Source organism: Oncorhynchus masou, chromosome 29 (assembly GCF_036934945.1).
Source record: "Oncorhynchus masou masou isolate Uvic2021 chromosome 29, UVic_Omas_1.1, whole genome shotgun sequence".
Lineage (NCBI taxonomy): Eukaryota > Metazoa > Chordata > Actinopteri > Salmoniformes > Salmonidae > Oncorhynchus > Oncorhynchus masou.
The window spans coordinates 90549275-90570317 of record NC_088240.1 but is presented as its reverse complement, the minus strand read 5'-3'; the positions used below and the strand labels follow the sequence as shown (position 1 = coordinate 90570317).

Sequence of the window (21043 nt, the reverse complement as noted above, 5' to 3'; positions counted from 1 at the left end):
GTAGGGAAGGAGACTCCAACAGGGCCGTAGGCTCCAAGAGCAACACAGGGGATGAGGTGGGGGCTGAATGCTCGGGGGCTGAAGGCTCGGGGCTGAAGGCTCGGCGCCAGGGGTCGGTGATGGGGGAATGTTTGTGTAGAGCGGCCTCACACAGAGCTGGCAGACTACAGCTCACGGCCGTTCTGCTCGGCCCTGGCCCTGTGTGTGTGTGGGGGAGGGGGGGGGGGGACACCACTGGCACCCGAAAGCAGCAGCAGCTAGCTACAGTATGACATCTGGCAGGGGCCCACACACACACACACACACACACACACACACATCCAGATTACTTGAAAACTCTCAAATATTTTTGAACTGGTAATATTAATTAAGGAAGTGATATATTCAGGTGGTGATATATCCAGGTGGTGATATATCCAGGTGGTGATATATCCAGGTGGTGGTGGTGATATATCCAGGTGGTGATATATCCAGGTGGTGGTGATGATATATCCAGGAAGTGATATATCCAGGTGGTGATATATCCAGGTGGTGATATATCCAGGTGGTGATATATCCAGGTGGTGGTGGTGATATAGTCAGGTGGTGATATATCCAGGTGGTGATATATTCAGGTGGTGATATATCCAGGTGGTGATATATCCAGGTGGTGATATATCCAGGTGGTGGCGGTGATATATCCAGGTGGTGATATATCCAGGTGGTGATATATCCAGGTGGTGGTGGTGATATATCCAGGTAGTGATATATCCAGGTGGTGGCGGTGATATATCCAGGTGGTGATATATTCAGGTGGTGATATATCCAGGTGGTGATATATCCAGGTGGTGATATATTCAGGTGGTGATATATCCAGGTGGTGATATATCCAGGTGGTGGTGGTGATATAGTCAGGTGGTGATATATCCAGGCGGTGATATATTCAGGTGGTGATATATCCAGGTAGTGATATATCCAGGTGGTGGTGGTGATATATCCAGGTGGTGATATATCCAGGTGGTGATATATCCAGGTGGTGGCGGTGATATAGTCAGGTGGTGATATATCCAGGTGGTGATATATCCAGGTGGTGGTGGTGATATAGTCAGGTGGTGATATATCCAGGTGGTGATATATCCAGGTGGTGCTATATTCAGGTGGTGATATATCCAGGTGGTGATATATCCAGGTGGTGGCGGTGATATAGTCAGGTGGTGATATATTAAGTAAGTGATATATCCAGGTGGTGATATATCCAGGTGGTGATATATCCAGGTGGTGATATATTCAGGTGGTGATATATCCAGGTGGTGATATATCCAGGTGGTGATATATCCAGGTGGTGATATATTCAGGTGGTGATATATCCAGGTGGTGGTGGTGATATATCCAGGTGGTGATATATCCAGGTGGTGATATATTCAGGTGGTGATATATTCAGGTGGTGATATATTAAGTAAGTGATATATTCAGGAAGTGATATATTAAGGAAGTGATATATTCAGGAAGTGATATATTTAGGTGGTGATATATTCAGGTGGTGATATATCCAGGTGGTGATATATCCAGGTGGTGATATATCCAGGTGGTGATATATTCAGGTGGTGATATATCCAGGTGGTGGTGGTGATATATCCAGGTGGTGATATATCCAGGTGGTGATATATTCAGGTGGTGATATATTCAGGTGGTGATATATTAAGTAAGTGATATATTCAGGAAGTGATATATTAAGGAAGTGATATATTCAGGAAGTGATATATCCAGGTGGTGATATATCCAGGTGGTGATATATTCAGGTGGTGATATATTCAGGTGGTGATATATTAAGTAAGTGATATATTCAGGAAGTGATATATTCAGGAAGTGATATATTCAGGAAGTGATATATTCAGGAAGTGATATATTCAGGTAGTGATATATTCAGGTGGTGATATATTCAGGTGGTGATATATTCAGGTGGTGATATATTCAGGTGGTGATATATTCAGGAAGTGATATATTCAGGCTCAGTGTTTGGGGTCAGGAGGGAGAGAGACGGATAGGAATGTTCCCTGGAACGTTCTAGAATACTGGAGCGTTCTAGAATACTGGAACACCTGAATGTATCACTTCCTGAATATATCACCACCTGAATATATCACTTACTTAATATATCACTTACTTAATATATCAATTCCTTAATATATCACCAGCACCACCTGGATATATCACCACCACCACCTGAATATATCACCACCACCATCTGGATATATCACCACCTGAATATATCACCACCTGGATATATCACCACCACCACCTGAATATATCACCACCACCACCTGGATATATCACCACCTGGATATATCACCACCTGGATATATCACCACCTGGATATATCACCACCTGAATATATCACCACCTAAATATATCACTTCCTGAATATATCACCACCTAAATATATCACTTCCTGAATATATCACCACCTGAATATATCACTTCCTGAATATATCACTTACTTAATATATCACTTCCTTAATATATCACCAGCACCACCTGGATATATCACCACCACCACCTGAATATATCACCACCTGAATATATCACCACCTGAATATATCACTTACTTAATATATCACTTACTTAATATATCACCAGCACCACCTGGATATATCACCACCACCACCTGAATATATCACCACCTGAATATATCACCACCTGAATATATCACTTCCTGAATATATCACTTCCTTTATATATCACTTCCTTTATATATCACTTCCTTAATATATCATTTCCTTAATATATCACCACCACCACCTGGATATATCACCACCTGAATATATCACCACCTGAATATATCACTTCCTGAATGTATCACTTCCTGAATATATAACTTCCTGAATATATCACTACCTGAATATATCACTACCTGAATATATCACTTCCTGAATATATCACCACCTGAATATATCACCACCACTACCTGAATATATCACCACCTGAATATATCACCACCACTACCTGAATATATCACCACCTGAATATATCACTTCCTGAATATATCACCACCTGAATATATCACCACCTGAATATATCACCACCTGAATATATCACCACCTGAATATATCACCACCTGAATATATCACCACCTGAATATATCACTTCCTGAATATATCACCACCTGAATATATCACCACCTGAATATATCACTTCCTGAATATATCACCACCTGAATATATCACTTCCTGAATATATCACCACCTGAATATATCACCACCTGAATATATCACCACCTGAATATATCACCTCCTGAATATATCACTTCCTGAATATATCACTTCCTGAATATATCACCACCTGAATATATCACTTCCTGAATATATCACCACCACTTCCTGAATATATCACTTCCTGAATATATCACTTCCTTAATATATTATTATTATATTTCTCAGGCTTTCCTGAGGAGTCACATCGTGTCAGCTACTTTCTGCTTTACACAAAGAGGTCCTCAACCCCCCCGTCTGCAACGCTCCAGTATTCTAGAACGCTCCAGTATTCTAGAACGCTCCAGTATTCTAGAACGCTCCAGTATTCTAGAACGCTCCAGTATTCTAGAACGTTCCAGGGAACATTCCTATCCGTCTCTCTCCCTCCTGACCCCAAACACTGAGCCTCGTCCTTCTCCTCTGTCCTTCAGCTGAAGGCCTCAGCTAATCCTGCACACCCAGCCTTCACACTCTAACCCTGACAGCCAGGACATGTGTGTGTGTGTGTGTGTGTGTGTGTGTGTGTGTGTGTGTGTGTGTGTGTGTGTGTGTGTGTGTGTGTGTGTGTGTGTGTGTGTGTGTCAGCTAGGTTAGATGAGGAACAGGTCTCCTTCACCCTGGCACTGAGTCAATCACTAACATGTGCTTCCTTCTCTCTCCCCTGTGGGAGGTACGGACCAGACGAGTTCACTGAACAAATACATGTTCAACGATTCCCAACGATACATTTACATCAATGTCCTGTGTATCTATCTATCTTCTATCCAACCAGCCTCTCTGTCTGTCCTCTATCCAACCAGCCTCTCTGTCTGTCTTCTATCCAACCAGCCTCTCTGTCTGTCCTCTATCCAACCAGCCTCTCTGTCTGTCCTCTATCCAACCAGCCTCTCTGTCTGTCCTCTATCCAACCAGCCTCTCTGTCTGTCCTCTATCCAACCAGCTTCTCTGTATGTCCTCTATCCAACCAACCTCTCTGTCTGTCCTCTATCCAACCAGCCTCTCTGTCTGTCCTCTATCCAACCAGCCTCTCTGTCTGTCCTCTATCCAACCAGCCTCTCTGTCTGTCCTCTATCCAACCCACCTCTCTGTCTGTCCTCTATCCAACCAGCTTCTCTGTATGTCCTCTATCCAACCAACCTCTCTGTCTGTCCTCTATCCAACCAGCCTCTCTGTCTGTCCTCTATCCAACCAGCCTCTCTGTCTGTCCTCTATCCAACCAGCCTCTCTATCTGTCCTCTATCCAACCAGCCTCTCTGTCTGTCCTCTATCCAACCAGCCTCTCTGTCTGTCCTCTATCCAACCAGCCTCTCTGTCTGTCCTCTATCCAACCAGCCTCTCTGTCTGTCCTCTATCCAACCAGCCTCTCTGTCTGTCCTCTATCCAACCAGCCTCTCTGTCTGTCCTCTATCCAACCAGCCTCTCTGTCTGTCCTCTATCCAACCAGCCTCTATGTCTGTCCTCTATCCAACCAGCCTCTCTGTCTGTCCTCTATCTAACCAGCCTCTCTGTCTGTCCTCTATCCAACCAGCCTCTCTATCTGTCCTCTATCCAACCAGCCTCTCTATCTGTCCTCTATCCTACCAGCCTCTCTGTCTGTCCTCTATCCAACCAGCCTCTCTATCTGTCTTCTATCCAACCAGCCTCTCTGTCTGTCCTCTATCCAACCAGCCTCTCTGTCTGTCCTCTATCCAACCAGCATCTCTGTCTGTCCTCTATAAGGGTGAACCTGTGTAATGTCCAACCAGCCTCTATATCTGTCCTCTATCCAACCAGCCTCTCTGTCTGTCCTCTATCCAACCAGCCTCTCTATCTGTCTTCTATCCAACCAGCCTCTCTGTCTGTACTCTATCTAACCAGCCTCTCTGTCTGTCCTCTATCCAACCAGCCTCTCAATCTGTCTTCTATCCAACCAGCCTCTCTGTCTGTCCTCTATCCAACCAGCCTCTCTGTCTGTCCTCTATCCAACCAGCCTCTCTGTCTGTCCTCTATCCAACCAGCCTGTCTGTCTGTCCTCTATCCAACCAGCCTCTCTGCCTGTCCTCTATAAGGGTGAACCTGAGTAATGTCCAACCATTGTCTGTCCTGTGTAGATTGCCTGTCCTGTGTAGATTGGCTGTCCTGTGTAGATTGTGTGTGTGTGTGTGTGTGTGTGTGTGTGTGTGTTCTACCTGTTGCCTGCTGCTCCTCTTCTGAGGCTGGTGGAGGATCCATGTGCTGAAGACTGGATCCAGGTTCACAGCAATGCCCTGAACGCTGACCAGGAACACAGCACCTACAGACAACACATACAGAACAGCAGGTTACCCACAATGCCCTGAACGCTGACCAGGAACACAGCACCTACAGACAACACATACAGAACAGCAGGTTACCCACAATGCCCTGAACGCTGACCAGGAACACAGCACCTACAGACAACACATACAGAACAGCAGGTTACCCACAATGCCCTGAACGCTGACCAGGAACACAGCACCTACAGACAACACATACAGAACAGCAGGTTACCCACAATGCCCTGAACGCTGACCAGGAACACAGCACCTACAGACAACACATACAGAAGAGCAGGTTACCCACAATGCCCTGAACGCTGACCAGGAACACAGCACCTACAGACAACACATACAGAACAGCAGGTTACCCACAATGCCCTGAACGCTGACCAGGAACACAGCACCTACAGACAACACATACAGAACAGACCTAGTAAGGTTGTAACCATGTAACCATGTTCCTACTGCCAGGTAGTAACCATATTCCTACTGCCAGGTAGTAACCATGTCCCTACTGCCAGGTGGTAACCATGTTCTTACTGCCAGGTAGAAACCATGTTCCTACTGCCAGGTAGTAACCATGTTCCTACTGCCAGGTGGTAACCATGTACCTACTGCCAGGTAGTAACCATGTAACCATGTTCCTACTGCCAGGTAGTAGCCATGTTCCTACTGCCAGGTGGTAACCATGTAACCATGTTCCTACTGCCAGGTAGTAGCCATGTTCCTACTGCCAGGTAGTAACCATGTTCCTACTGCCAGGTGGTAACCATGTTCCTACTGCCAGGTGGTAACCATGTTCCTACTGCCAGGTAGTAACCATGTAACCATGTTCCTACTGCCAGGTAGTAACCATGTAACCATGTTCCTACTGCCAGGTAGTAACCATGTTCCTACTGCCAGGTGGTAACCATGTTCCTACTGCCAGGTGGTAACCATGTAACCATGTTCCTACTGCCAGGTTGTAACCATGTTCCTACTGCCAGGTAGTAACCATGTAACCATGTTCCTACTGCCAGGTAGTAACCATGTAACCATGTCCCTACTGCCAGGTTGTAACCATGTAACCATGTTCCTACTGCCAGGTAATAACCATGTACCTACTGCCAGGTGGTAACCATGTTCCTACTGCCAGGTAGTAACCATGTAACCATGTTCCTACTGCCAGGTAGCAACCATGTTCCTACTGCCAGGTGGTAACCATGTTCCTACTGCCAGGTGGTAACCATGTAACCATGTTCCTACTGCCAGGTTGTAACCATGTAACCATGTTCCTACTGCCAGGTAGTAACCATGTAACCATGTTCCTACTGCCAGGTAGTAACCATGTAACCATGTCCCTACTGCCAGGTTGTAACCATGTAACCATGTTCCTACTGCCAGGTAATAACCATGTACCTACTGCCAGGTGGTAACCATGTTCCTACTGCCAGGTAGTAACCATGTTCATACTGCCAGGTAGTAAACATGTTCCTAGTGCCAGGTAGTAACCATGGTCCTACTGCCAGGTTGTAACCATGTTCCTCCTGCCAGGTAGTAACCATGTTCCTACTGCCAGGTGGTAACCATGTTCCTACTGCCAGGTGGTAACCCTGTTCCGCCTGCCAGGTAGTAACCATGTTCCTCCTGCCAGGTAGTAACCATGTTCTTACTGCCAGGTAGCAACCATGTTTCTGCGTTCAGCATTTGAGGACACAGTGTGTATCTCATCTAGTCCCAGGTCGTAACCATGTTCAGCCTCTTAGGACACAGTGTATATCTCATCTAGTCCCAGGTAGTAACCATATTCAGCCTCTGAGGACACAGTGTGTATCTCATCTAGTCCCAGGTAGTAACCATGTTCCTGTGTTCAGCCTCTGAGGACACAGTGTATATCTCATCTAGTCCCAGGTAGTAACCATGTTCAGCCTCTGAGGACACAGTGTATATCTCATCTAGTCCCAGGTTGTAACCATGTTCAGCCTCTGAGGACACAGTGTATATCTCATCTAGTCCCAGGTCGTAACCATGTTCAGCCTCTGAGGACACAGTGTGTATCTCATCTAGTCCCAGGTCGTAACCATGTTCAGCCTTTGAGGACACAGTGTGTATCTCATCTAGTCCCAGGTCGTAACCATGTTCAGCCTCTGAGGACACAGTGTGTATCTCATCTAGTCCCAGGTCGTAACCATGTTCAGCCTCTGAGGACACAGTGTGTATCTCATCTAGTCCAAGCATAACATTTCCTCTTGATAAATCTCTATGAAACCCAATACGTTCAGGAGGTTTAGTTTATTCTGAACTAATAATCTTTAGCAACAATATGTGGCTGAGGTAATGCCAGGGGATGGTATTGATAATGACCAGCATGCCGTGGGGATTAGGGAGAGGGCTCTGGCGTGCCGTGGAATGTCTCGGAAACAACGATGAAGAGAATGCCGCGGAACATCTGATGAGCCTGGGGAGTTCCGAGGGGCTTTGGCGCTCCACGGTTATTTCCGTTTCAGCCCTGAGGGGGGGGAATCAGACTGAGGGGGGTTAATGGTGTACCAGACTGAGGGGGGTAACGGTGTATCAGACTGGGGGGGTAACGGTGTATCAGACTGAGGGTGGGGGTAACGGTGTATCTGACTGAGGGTGGGGGGGGGTAACGGTGTATCAGACTGAGGGGGAGGGGGGTAACGGTGTATCAGACTGAGGGGGGGGGGGTAATGGTGTATCAGACTGAGGGGGGGGGGTAACGGTGTATCTGACTGAGGGTGGGGGGGGGGGTAATGGTGTATCAGACTGAGGGTGGGGGGTAACGGTGTATCTGACTGAGGGTGGGGGGGGGGGGTAACGGTGTATCAGACTGAGGGTGGGGGGTAACGGTGTATCAGACTGAGGGTGGGGGGGGTAACGGTGTATCAGACTGAGGGGGGGGTAACGGTGTATCAGACTGAGGGGGGGGGGGTAACGGTGTATCAGACTGAGGGGGGGGGGGTAACGGTGTATCAGACTGAGGGTGGGGGGTAACGGTGTATCAGACTGAGGGGGGTAACGGTGTATCAGACTGAGGGGGGTAACGGTGTATCAGACTGAGGGGGGGGGGGGGGTAACGGTGTATCAGACTGAGGGGGGGAAACGGTGTATCAGACTGAGGGGGGGGGGTTGGGTTAGCAGTATATCTGCTCTATGTTAATGTTGAGTAACTGTAGGGGACTGCTCTATGTTAATGTTGAGTAACTAGGGGAACTGCTCTATTGCTCTATGTTAATATTGAGTAACTATAGGGGCTTGATCTATGTTAATGTTGAGTAACTAGGGGAACTGCTCTATGTTAATGTTGAGTAAATGTAGGGGACTGCTCTATGTTAATGTTTAGTAACTAGGGGAACTGCTCTATGTTAATGTTGAGTAACTCTAGGGGACTGATCTATGTTAATGTTGAGTAACTATAGGGGACTGATCTATATTAATGGTGAGTAACTAAAGGACTGATCTATGTTAATGTTGAGTAACTATAGGGGACTGATCTATGTTAATGTTGAGTAATTGTAAGGGACTGATCTATGTTAATGTTGAGTAATTCTAGGGGAACTGTAGGGGACTGATCTATGTTAATGTTGAGTAATTCTAGGGGAACTGTAGGGGACTGATCTATGTTAATGTTTAGTAACTAGGGGAACTGCTCTATGTTAATGTTGAGTAACTCTAGGGGACTGATCTATGTTAATGTTGAGTAACTATAGGGGACTGATCTATATTAATGGTGAGTAACTAAAGGACTGATCTATGTTAATGTTGAGTAACTAGGGGAACTGCTCTATGTTAATGTTTAGTAACTCTAGGGGACTGCTCTATGTTAATATTGAGTAACTGTAGGGGAACTGCTCTATTGCTCTATGTTAATGTTGAGTAACTCTAGGGGACTGCTCTATGTTAATATTGAGTAACTGTAGGGGAACTGCTCTATGTTAATGTTGAGTAATTCTAGGGGACTGGTCTATGTTAATGTTGAGTAACTCTAGGGTAACTGTATGGGACTGATCTATGTTAATGTTGAGTAACTCTAGGGGACTGATCTATGTTAATGTTGAGTAACTCTAAGGGAACTGTAGGGGACTGATCTATGTTAATGTTGAGTAACTCTAGGGTAACTGTAGGGGACTGATCTATGTTAATGTTGAGTAACTCTAGGGGAACTGTAGGGGACTGATCTATGTTAATGTTGAGTAACTAGGGGACTGATCTATGTTAATGTTGAGTAACTCTAGGGGAACTGTAGGGGACTGCTCTATGTTAATGTTGAGTAACTCTAGGGGAACTGTAAGGGACTGATCTATGTTAATGTTGAGTAACTCTAGGGGAACTGAAGGGGACTGATCTATGTTAATGTTGAGTAACTCTAGGGTAACTGTAGGGGACTGATCTATGTTAATGTTGAGTAACTGTAGGGGACTGATCTATGTTAATGTTGAGTAACTCTAGGGGACTGATCTATGTTAATGTTGAGTAACTCTAGGGGAACTGTAGGGGACTGATCTATGTTAATGTTGAGTAACTATAGGGGAACTGTAGGGGACTGATCTATATTAATGTTGAGTAACTCTAGGGTAACTGTAGGGGACTGATCTATGTTAATGTTGAGTAACTCTATGGTAACTGTAGGGGACTGATCTATGTTAATGTTGAGTAACTCTAGGGTAACTGGTTGAATAACAGAGTCCATAGATAACAGCCATGAGTTCCTGAACCCCCTTTACTATGAGGAGGAGACAGGGAAGATGAGGCCACACTCTCACTGCCCTCTCTCTCACTGTCCTCTCTCTCTCACTGTCCTCTCTCTCTCACTGTCCTCTCTCTCTCTCACTGTCCTCTCTCTCTCTCACTGTCCTCTCTCTCACTGCCCTCTCTCTCTCACTGTCCTCTCTCTCTCACTGTCCTCTCTCTCTCACTGTCCTCTCTCTCTCTCTCTCTCTCTCACTGTCCTCACTCTCACTGTCCTCACTCTCACTGTCCTCTCTCTCTCACTGTCCTCTCTCTCTCACTGTCCTCTCTCTCTCTCTCTCTCTCTCACTGTCATATCTCTCTCACTGTCCTCTCTCTCTCACTGTCCTCTCTCTCTCACTGTCCCTTCCCTCTCACTGTCCTCTCTCACCTTGTTCACTCTCTCTCACCTTGTTCACTCTCTCTCACATTGTTCTCTCTCTCTCACTGTCCTCTCTCTCTCTCTCTCTGTCCCCCCTCTCTCTGTCTATTTCTCTCCCCCTCTCCCTCCCTCTCTCTCTCTCTGTCCCCCCTCTCTCTCTCTCTCTTTCTCTCCCCCTCTCCCTCCCTCTCTCTCTCTCTCTCACTGTCCTCTCTCTCTCATTGTCCTCTCTCTCTCATTGTCCTCTCTCACCTCGTTCACTCTCTCTCACCTTGTCCTCTCTCTCTCTCTCTCTCTCTCTCTGTCCCCCCTCTCTCTGTCTCTTTCTCTCCCTCCCTATCTCTCTCCCTCCCTCCCTCCCTCCCTCCCTCCCTCCCAGAGGAACCATAACCTCATGCCTGTGGGTTGATCTCCTAGCCTGCTGTAGACCACACTGTGGCAGGGTAATAGGGCTTGGCTGTGTGGGCTGCTGGATGGGGTCCCGCAACTGTAAGTGACTTCTCTGCACCAGAGTAGGTCTGTATATACACAACATGTGTCCCAAATGGCACCCTATTCCCTATATAGTGCACTACTATAGACCAGAACCCAATGGAACCCCTATTCATTATATAGTGCACTACTATATACCAGGACCCTATTCCCTATATAGTGCACTACTATATACCAGGACCATATTCCCTATATAGTGCACTACTTTAGACCAGGGCCCTATTCCCTATATAGTGCACTACTTTAGACCAGGACCCTATTCCCTATATAGTACACTACTTTAGACCATAGCCCTATTCCCTATATAGTACACTACTTTAGACCATAGCCCATCATCCGTACTACGACGGTGGATAGCTAGCCAGCTTCATTACAGGTCAGGCCTCATCCGTACTACGACGGTGGATAGCGCTCGCCCGCCGGCCTGCCACTAACTCTAGCAGGCTACTAACGTGAATGAACGTGGCTTCATGTTGAACGTGGGTTCTGGACTTCTGGCCTGCCTGCCCTGCCTGCCTGCCTGTCTGGATGGCTGCCTGTCTGGATGGCTGCCTGTCTGGCTGCATGTTTGTCTGGCTTGTTAGGGGAGCAGGACTAAGAACCCTAAGAGGAAGATGGGGTCAATCAGCTAGTAACAGCAGTTGTAGAGGGTCCAGGAAGTTAGGACCCATCCAGAAGTCCAGGGTGTTAGGACCCATCCAGAAGTCCAGGAGGTTAGGACCCATCCAGATGTCCAGGTGGTTAGGACCCATCCAGAAGTCCAGGACCCATTCAGAAGTCCAGGACCCATCCAGAGGTCCAGGGTGTTAGGACCCATCCAGAGGTCCAGGGGATTAGGACCCATCCAGAAGTCCAGGGGATTAGGACCCATCCAGAAGTACAGGACCCATCCAGAAGTCCAGGAGATTAGGACCCATCCAGAAGTCCAGGGTGTTAGGACGCATCCAGGAGTCCAGGGGATTAGGACCCATCCAGAAGTCCAGGGTGTTAGGACCCATCCAGAAGTCCAGGGGATTAGGACCCATCCAGGAGTCCAGGGGATTAGGACCCATCCAGGAGTCCAGGGTGTTAGGACCCATACAGAAGTCCAGGGGATTAGGATCCATCCAGAGGTCCAGGACCCATCCAGAAGTCCAGGACCCATCCAGGAGTCCAGGGTGTTAGGAGCCATACAGAAGTCCAGGGGATTAGGAGCCATCCAGAGGTACAGGACCCATCCAGAAGTCCAGGACCCATCCAGAAGTCCAGGGTGTTAGGACCCATCCAGAAGTCCAGGGTGTTAGGACCCATCCAGAGGTCCAGGGGATTAGGACCCATCCAGAAGTCCAGGGGATTAGGACTCATCCAGAAGTCCAGGGGATTAGGACTCATCCAGAAGTCCAGGGGATTAGGACCCATCCAGAAGTCCAGGGGATTAGGACCCATCCAGAAGTCCAGGGGATTAGGACCCATCCAGAAGTCCAGGGGATTAGGACCATCCAGAGGTCCAGGGGATTAGGACCCATCCAGAAGTCCAGGGGATTAGGACCCATCCAGAAGTCCAGGGGATTAGGACCCATCCAGGAGTCCAGGGTGTTAGGAGCCATACAGAAGTCCAGGGGATTAGGATCCATCCAGAGGTCCAGGGGATTAGGACCCATCCAGAGGTCCAGGGGGTTAGGACCCATCCAGAAGTCCAGGGTGTTAGGACCCATCCAGAGGTCCAGGGGATTAGGACCCATCCAGAAGTACAGGACCCATCCAGAAGTCCAGGAGATTAGGACCCATCCAGAAGTCCAGGGTGTTAGGACGCATCCAGGAGTCCAGGGGATTAGGACCCATCCAGAAGTCCAGGGTGTTAGGACCCATCCAGGAGTCCAGGGGATTAGGACCCATCCAGGAGTCCAGGGTGTTAGGACCCATCCAGAAGTCCAGGGGATTAGGACCATCCAGAGGTCCAGGGGATTAGGACCCATCCAGAAGTCCAGGGTGTTAGGACCCATCCAGGAGCCCAGGGTGTTAGGAGCCATACAGAAGTCCAGGGGATTAGGATCCATCCAGAGGTACAGGACCCATCCAGAAGTCCAGGACCCATCCAGAAGTCCAGGGTGTTAGGACCCATCCAGAAGTCCAGGGTGTTAGGACCCATCCAGAAGTCCAGGGTGTTAGGACCCATCCAGAGGTCCAGGGGATTAGGACCCATCCAGAAGTCCAGGGGATTAGGACTCATCCAGAAGTCCAGGGGATTAGGACCCATCCAGGAGTCCAGGGTGTTAGGAGCCATACAGAAGTCCAGGGGATTAGGATCCATCCAGAGGTACAGGACCCATCCAGAAGTCCAGGACCCATCCACAAGTCCAGGGTGTTAGGACCCATCCAGAGGTCCAGGGGATTAGGACCCACCCAGAGGTCCAGGGGATTAGGACCCATCCAGAGGTCCAGGGGATTAGGATCCATCCAGAGGTCCAGGGGATTAGGACCCACCCAGAGGTCCAGGGGATTAGGACCCATCCAGAGGTCCAGGGGATTAGGATCCATCCAGAGGTCCAGGGGATTAGGACCCATCCAGAGGATTAGGACCCACCCAGAGGTCCAGGGGATTAGGACTCATCCAGAAGTCCAGGGGATTAGGACTCATCCAGAAGTCCAGGGGATTAGGACCCATCCAGAGGTCCAGGGGATTAGGACCATCAAGAGGTCTAGGGGATTAGGACCCATCCAGAGGATTAGGACCCTTCCAGAAGTCAAACTAATCCATTTCAGAATCTCCTCATTGTTGGACCTGATTGAGACCTACATTGGTTCATGGCAGCAAGTCTCCTCACCTCCTCTCCTCTTCCCCTTTCCTTTCCTCTCCTCTCCTCACTCTTTCCTCTCCTCTCCTCACTCTTTCCTCTCCTCTCCTCTCCTCACCTCCACTCAGCTCCCTCTCTCTCTCTCTTCCCCTTTCCTCTCCTCTCCTCTCCTCACTCTTTCCTCTCCTCTCCTCTTCTCCCCTCCCCCTTCCCCTTTCCTCTCCTCTCCTCACTCTTTCCTCTCCTCTCCTCTTCTCCCCTCCCTCTCTCTCTCTTCCCCTTTCCTCTCCTCTCCTCACTCTTTCCTCTCCTCTCCTCCCCTCCCTCTCTCTCTCTTCCCATTTCCTCTCCTCTCCTCACTCTTTCCTCTCCTCTCCTCTCCTCTTCTCCCCTCCCTCTCTCTCTCTTCCCCTTTCCTCTCCTCTTTACCCCTCCCTCGCTCTCCCTTCCCATTTCCTCCCTCTCCCCTACTCTCATCTCCTCCCTCTCTCCTCGTCTCCCCTACTCTTTCCTTTCTCTCCTCCCCTACTCCCCTCTCTCTCTCTTCCCCTCCACTCCACTACTCTACTCCCCTCCCTCTCCTCTCCACACCCCTACTCTCCTCCCCTCCCCTCTCTGCTCCCCTACTCTCCTCCCCTCCCTTACTCTCCTCTCCCCATCCTCTCCTCTCTCAGGTCTATAAATAAATAAGCTCTGTGTCAGCTATATGACTCCTGACAGGTTTGGTTTAATTTCCAAGCCAAGTAGCAAAACAAAACATTAGGCCAGCTTTAGCCTAGCGTGGGCTACAGTACCGACTCTCTTAATGACTTTTCCGATGAGCTCATGACTAGAAGGTATCTTGGAGCCGTTGGGCTGCTATGTGCTGCCTGCATTGCTCAACAGGTGTTCTTGAACGCTACTACAGGCCTGGCTGGTCCTTTGGCTGTTAGCTCAACTGTTGACACCGGTGTTATGCCTGGTTCTGGAGGTCGGGGGGCTCTGGGTCGTGGTGAGAGGGGTCGACCGGCAGGGCTGTCACACCAAGATACACCGAGATAGAGTCAGGTGGTGGGGTAACGGTGCGGGAACCAACCACGTCATGAGGGTAACACAACCAGGGTTTGGGAAGGACCTGGTAACACAACCAGGGCTGGGAAGGACATGCTCTCTCACCCTGCTCACTCTCTCACCCTGCTCACTCTCTCACCCTGCTCACTCTCTCACCCTGCTCACTCTCTCACCCGGCTCTCTCTCTCTCTCTCTCTCTCTCTCTCAGGCAGTATGTTACAGTCACCATGATGGGCTACAACCAGGCAGTATGTTACAGTCACCATGATGGACTACAGCCAGGCAGTATTTTACAGTCACCATGATGGACTACAACCAGGCAGTATGTTACAGTCACCATGATGGACTACAACCAGGCAGTATGTTACAGTCACCATGATGGACTACAGTCCAACTGACACTTATATCAATAGTCAAAATTAAAAATCCATTTGCGAGCATCGTCTCCCCGACCTGTCATGTAGCATGACTCACTTGCTATGAACCATGGGTACTGGAAGGTTTAGCTAGCTAGTTAATAATGGACAAGTGAATGGCTCAGGTTTAGCTAGCTAGTTAATAATGGGGAAGGACTGGCTCAGGTTTAGCTAGCTAGTTAATAATGGGGAAGTGACTGGCTCAGGTTTAGCTAGCTAGTTAATAATGGGGAAGGACTGGCTCAGGTTTAGCTAGCTAGTTAATATTGGGGAAGGACTGGCTCAGGTTTAGCTAGCTAGTTAATAATGGGGAAGTGACTGGCTCAGGTTTAGCTAGCTAGTTAATAATGGGGAAGGACTGGCTCAGGTTTAGCTAGCTAGTTATTAATTGACAAGTGAATGGCTCAGGTTTAGCTAGCTAGTTAATAATGGGGAAGTGACTGGTTTAGCTAGCTAGTTATTAATGGACAAGTGAATGGCTCAGGTTTAGCTAGCTAGTTAATAACGGACAAGTGACTGGTTTAGCTAGCTAGTTATTAATGGACAAGTGAATGGCTCAGGTTTAGCTAGCTAGTTAATAACGGACAAGTGACTGGTTTCGCTAGCTAGTTAATAACGGACAAGTGACTGGTTTAGCTACCTAGTTAATAATGGACAAGTGACTGGTTTAGCTAGCTAGTTAATAACGGACAAGTGAAAGCTCAGGTTCAGCTAGCTAGTTAATAATGGGGTTGTGACTGGTTTAGCTAGCTAGTTAATAACGGACAAGTGAATGGCTCAGGTTTAGCTAGCTAGTTAATAACGGACAAGTGACTGGCTCAGGTTCAGCTAGCTAGTTAATAACGGACAAGTGACTGGTTTAGCTAGCTAGTTAATAATGGACAAGTGAATGGCCCAGGTTTAGCTAGCTAGTTAATAATGGGGAAGTGACTGGCTCAGGTTTAGCTAGCTAGTTAATAATGGGGAAGTGACTGGCTCAGGTTTAGCTAGTTAGTTAATAATGGGGAAGTGACTGGCTCAGGTTTAGCTAGCTAGTTAATAATGGGCAGTTTTCATGAAATACATGAAACTTGCACGACCAAGACATCGAAATGAAACTTCTAAAATAAATTACAGTTGAGATTATTCTGATGTAAATTATTCAGACTATTTCTTAGGGCAGTGTAGAAGTGACTGTTGTTGCTAGGTAACATGCTAATATTCATGGGAAGGAGGGTGCACACGATGAAGAGGCTTCTCGAAGGGAGCAGTGGAGCCCTCGATGACTCGACAACTGGCGTTTGAGATTGACTCGTGAACGGGCATATAGAATGATCGAGTGCTCCGTTTGACATTGACTCGTGAACGGGCATATGGAATGATCGAGTGCTCCGTTTGAGATTGACTCGTGAACGGGCATATAGAATGATCGAGTGCTCCGTTTGAGATTGACTCGTGAACGGGCATATGGAATGATCGAGTGCTCCGTTTGAGATTGACTCGTGAACGGGCATATGGAATGATCGAGTGCTCCGTTTGAGATTGACTCGTGAACGGGCATATGGAATGATTGAGTGCTCCGTTTGAGATTGACTCGTGAACGGGCATATAGAATGATCGAGTGCTCAGTTTGAGATTGACTCGTGAACGGGCATATGGAATGATCGAGTGCTCCGTTTGAGATTGACTCGTGAACGGGCATATGGAATGATCGAGTGCTCCGTTTGAGATTGACTCGTGAACGGGCATATGGAATGATCGAGTGCTCAGTTTGAGATTGACTCGTGAACGGGCATATGGAATGATCGAGTGCTCCGTTTGAGATTGACTCGTGAACGGGCATATGGAATGATCGAGTGCTCAGTTTGAGATTGACTCGTGAACGGGCATATGGAATGATCGAGTGCTCAGTTTGAGATTGACTCGTGAACGGGCATATAGAATGATCGAGTGCTCCGTTTGAGATTGACTCGTGAACGGGCATATGGAATGATCGAGTGCTCAGTTTGAGATTGACTCGTGAACGGGCATATGGAATGATCGAGTGCTCAGTTTGAGATTGACTCGTGAACGGGCATATGGAATGATCGAGTGCTCCGTTTGAGATTGACTCGTGAACGGGCATATGGAATGATCGAGTGCTCCGTTTGAGATTGACTCGTGAACGGGCATATGGAATGATCGAGTGCTCAGTTTGAGATTGACTCGTGAACAGGCATATGGAATGATCGAGTGCTCAGTTTGAGATTGACTCGTGAACGGGCATATGGAATGATCGAGTGCTCAGTTTGAGATTGACTCGTGAAGCGGGCATATGGAATGATCGAGTGCTCAGTTTGAGATTGACTCGTGAGCGGGCATATGGAATGATCGAGTGCTCAGTTTGAGATTGACTCGTGAGCGGGCATATGGGGAATGATCGAGTGCTCAGTTTGAGATTGACTCGTGAACGGGCATATGGAATGATCGAGTGCTCAGTTTGAGATTGACTCGTGAACGGGCATATGGAATGATCGAGTGCTCAGTTTGAGATTGACTCGTGAAGCGGGCATATGGAATCATCGAGTGCTCAGTTTGAGATTGACTCGTGAGCGGGCATATGGAATGATCGAGTGCTCCATTTGAGATTGACTCGTGAGCGGGCATATAGAATGATCGAGTGCTCCGTTTGAGATTGACTCGTGAAGCGGGCATATGGAATGATCGAGTGCTCCGTTTGAGATTGACTCGTGAGCGGGCATATGGAATGATCGAGTGCTCCGTTTGAGATTGACTCGTGAGCGGGCATATGGAATGATCGAGTGCTCCGTTTGAGATTGACTCGTGAACGGGCATATGGAATGATCGAGTGCTCAGTTTGAGATTGACTCGTGAACGGGCATATGGAATGATCGAGTGCTCAGTTTGAGATTGACTCGTGAACGGGCATATAGAATGATCGAGTGCTCCGTTTGAGATTGACTCGTGAACGGGCATATGGAATGATCGAGTGCTCAGTTTGAGATTGACTCGTGAATGGGCATATGGAATGATCGAGTGCTCAGTTTGAGATTGACTCGTGAACGGGCATATGGAATGATCGAGTGCTCCGTTTGAGATTGACTCGTGAACGGGCATATGGAATGATCGAGTGCTCCGTTTGAGATTGACTCGTGAACGGGCATATGGAATGATCGAGTGCTCAGTTTGAGATTGACTCGTGAACGGGCATATGGAATGATCGAGTGCTCAGTTTGAGATTGACTCGTGAACGGGCATATGGAATGATCGAGTGCTCAGTTTGAGATTGACTCGTGAACGGGCATATGGAATGATCGAGTGCTCAGTTTGAGATTGACTCGTGAACGGGCATATGGAATGATCGAGTGCTCAGTTTGAGATTGACTCGTGAACGGGCATATGGAATGATCGAGTGCTCAGTTTGAGATTGACTCGTGAACGGGCATATGGAATGATCGAGTGCTCAGTTTGAGATTGACTCGTGAACGGGCATATGGAATGATCGAGTGCTCAGTTTGAGATTGACTCGTGAACGGGCATATGGAATCATCGAGTGCTCAGTTTGAGATTGACTCGTGAACGGGCATATGGAATGATCGAGTGCTCCATTTGAGATTGACTCGTGAACGGGCATATGGAATGATCGAGTGCTCCGTTTGAGATTGACTCGTGAACGGGCATATGGAATGATCGAGTGCTCCGTTTGAGATTGACTCGTGAACGGGCATATGGAATGATCGAGTGCTCCGTTTGAGATTGACTCGTGAACGGGCATATGGAATGATCGAGTGCTCCGTTTGAGATTGACTCGTGAACGGGCATATGGAATGATCGAGTGCTCCGTTTGAGATTGACTCGTGAACGGGCATATGGAATGATCGAGTGCTCCGTTTGAGATTGACTCGTGAACGGGCATATGGAATGATCGAGTGCTCCGTTTGAGATTGACTCGTGAACGGGCATATGGAATGATCGAGTGCTCCGTTTGAGATTGACTCGTGAACGGGCATATGGAATGATCGAGTGCTCCGTTTGAGATTGACTCGTGAACGGGCATATGGAATGATCGAGTGCTCAGTTTGAGATTGACTCGTGAACGGGCATATGGAATGATCGAGTGCTCCGTTTGAGATTGACTCGTGAACGGGCATATGGAATGATCGAGTGCTCCGTTTGAGATTGACTCGTGAACGGGCATATAGAATGATCGAGTGCTCCGTTTGAGATTGACTCGTGAACGGGCATATGGAATGATCGAGTGCTCCGTTTGAGATTGACTCGTGAACGGGCATATGGAATGATCGAGTGCTCCGTTTGAGATTGACTCGTGAACGGGCATATGGAATGATCGAGTGCTCCGTTTGATATTCAGTACAGTCACATATTCTCCCAATGAGCTACAGTTAATTCCCAGGCTTTCCAGAAATCCCAGTTGGAATATTCACAGATTTCCTGCTTATTCTCTTCTGATTCTGGGAATCTTCCAACCAGGGAATTTTGGGCAAGTCACAAGAATTTCGCAACCTTACAGTGAATTAACAGTAACCAGTGTAATATAGTACAGCTCTACTCTACAGGAACCCCTTCTCACTCAATCACCAATCACTATCAGGCTACAGGGGCCTGAGAGGGACAAATGAGAGAAGGAAACTAAAAGGGCTTTGAGATGTCATTCTACTAATCAACATGATTTGTGATGTTGCTGTAATGGATGTGTGACTCAGGGAACAAGGTATACGGGAGAGAGAGGAGAGAGGAGAGAGGGGAGAGGGGAGAGAGGGGAGAGGGGAGAGAGAGGGGAGTGGAGAGAGGGGAGTGGAGAGAGAGGGGAGTGGAGTGGAGAGAGGAGAGAGAGGAGAGGAGAGAGAGGAGAGGAGAGAGGAGGGTGGAGAGAGGGGAGTGGAGAGAGAGGAGAGAGGAGGGTGGAGAGAGGGGAGAGAGAGGAGAGTGGAGAGGAGAGAGGAGAGTGGAGAGAGGAGAGAGGAGAGAGGGGAGTGGAGAGAGGGGAGTGGAGAGAGGGGAGTAGAGCGAGGGGAGTAGAGAGAGTAGAGAGGGGAGTGGAGAGAGGGGAGAGGAGAGAGAGAGGAGAGGAGAGAGAGAGGAGAGTGGAGAGAGGGGAGTGGAGAGAGAGAGGAGAGGAGAGAGAGAGGAGAGAGGAGAGTGGAGAGAGGGGAGTGGAGAGAGGGGAGTAGAGAGAGAGAGAGGAGAGGAGAGAGGAGGGTGGAGAGAGGGGAGTGGAGAGAGAGAGGAGAGGAGAGAGGAGGGTGGAGAGGGGAGTGGAGAGAGGAGAGTGGAGAGAGAGGAGAGAGGAGAGTGGAGAGAGGGGAGTGGAGAGAGAGAGGAGAGGAGAGAGGAGGGTGGAGAGAGGGGAGTGGAGAGAGAGAGGAGAGGAAAGAGAGAGAGGACAGGGGAAAGGAGAGAGGAGAGGAGAAAGGAGAGAGAGTGAGGGGAGAGAGAGTGAGAGGAGAAAGAGATAGGAGAGAGATGAGAGGATAGAGGAGAGAGAAGAGAGAAAGAGAGAAAGAGAGAGAGAGAGAGAGAGATGTGAGAGGAAGGGGACAGTGAGAGCAAGAGGGAGAGAGAGAGGAGAATGAGAGAGAGCGAACGAGAGAGGTGAGAGTGGACAGTGAGAGAGAGAGGACAGTGAGAGAGAGAGGACAGTGAGAGAGAGAGGGCAGTGAGAGTGTGGCCTCATCTTCCCTGTCTCATCCTCATA

General features: G+C 48.3%; 1 protein-coding gene across 1 annotated transcript in view; it reads right to left on the bottom strand.

Annotated features, from left to right (window-relative positions):
- LOC135519836 (intermembrane lipid transfer protein VPS13B) overlaps positions 1 to 21043 on the bottom strand; it is a 764993-nt gene that overhangs the window by 448823 nt on the left and 295127 nt on the right. The window contains 1 exon segment of the mRNA XM_064945043.1: positions 5399 to 5502. Within this exon segment, the coding sequence (XP_064801115.1) occupies positions 5399 to 5502 (104 nt within the window).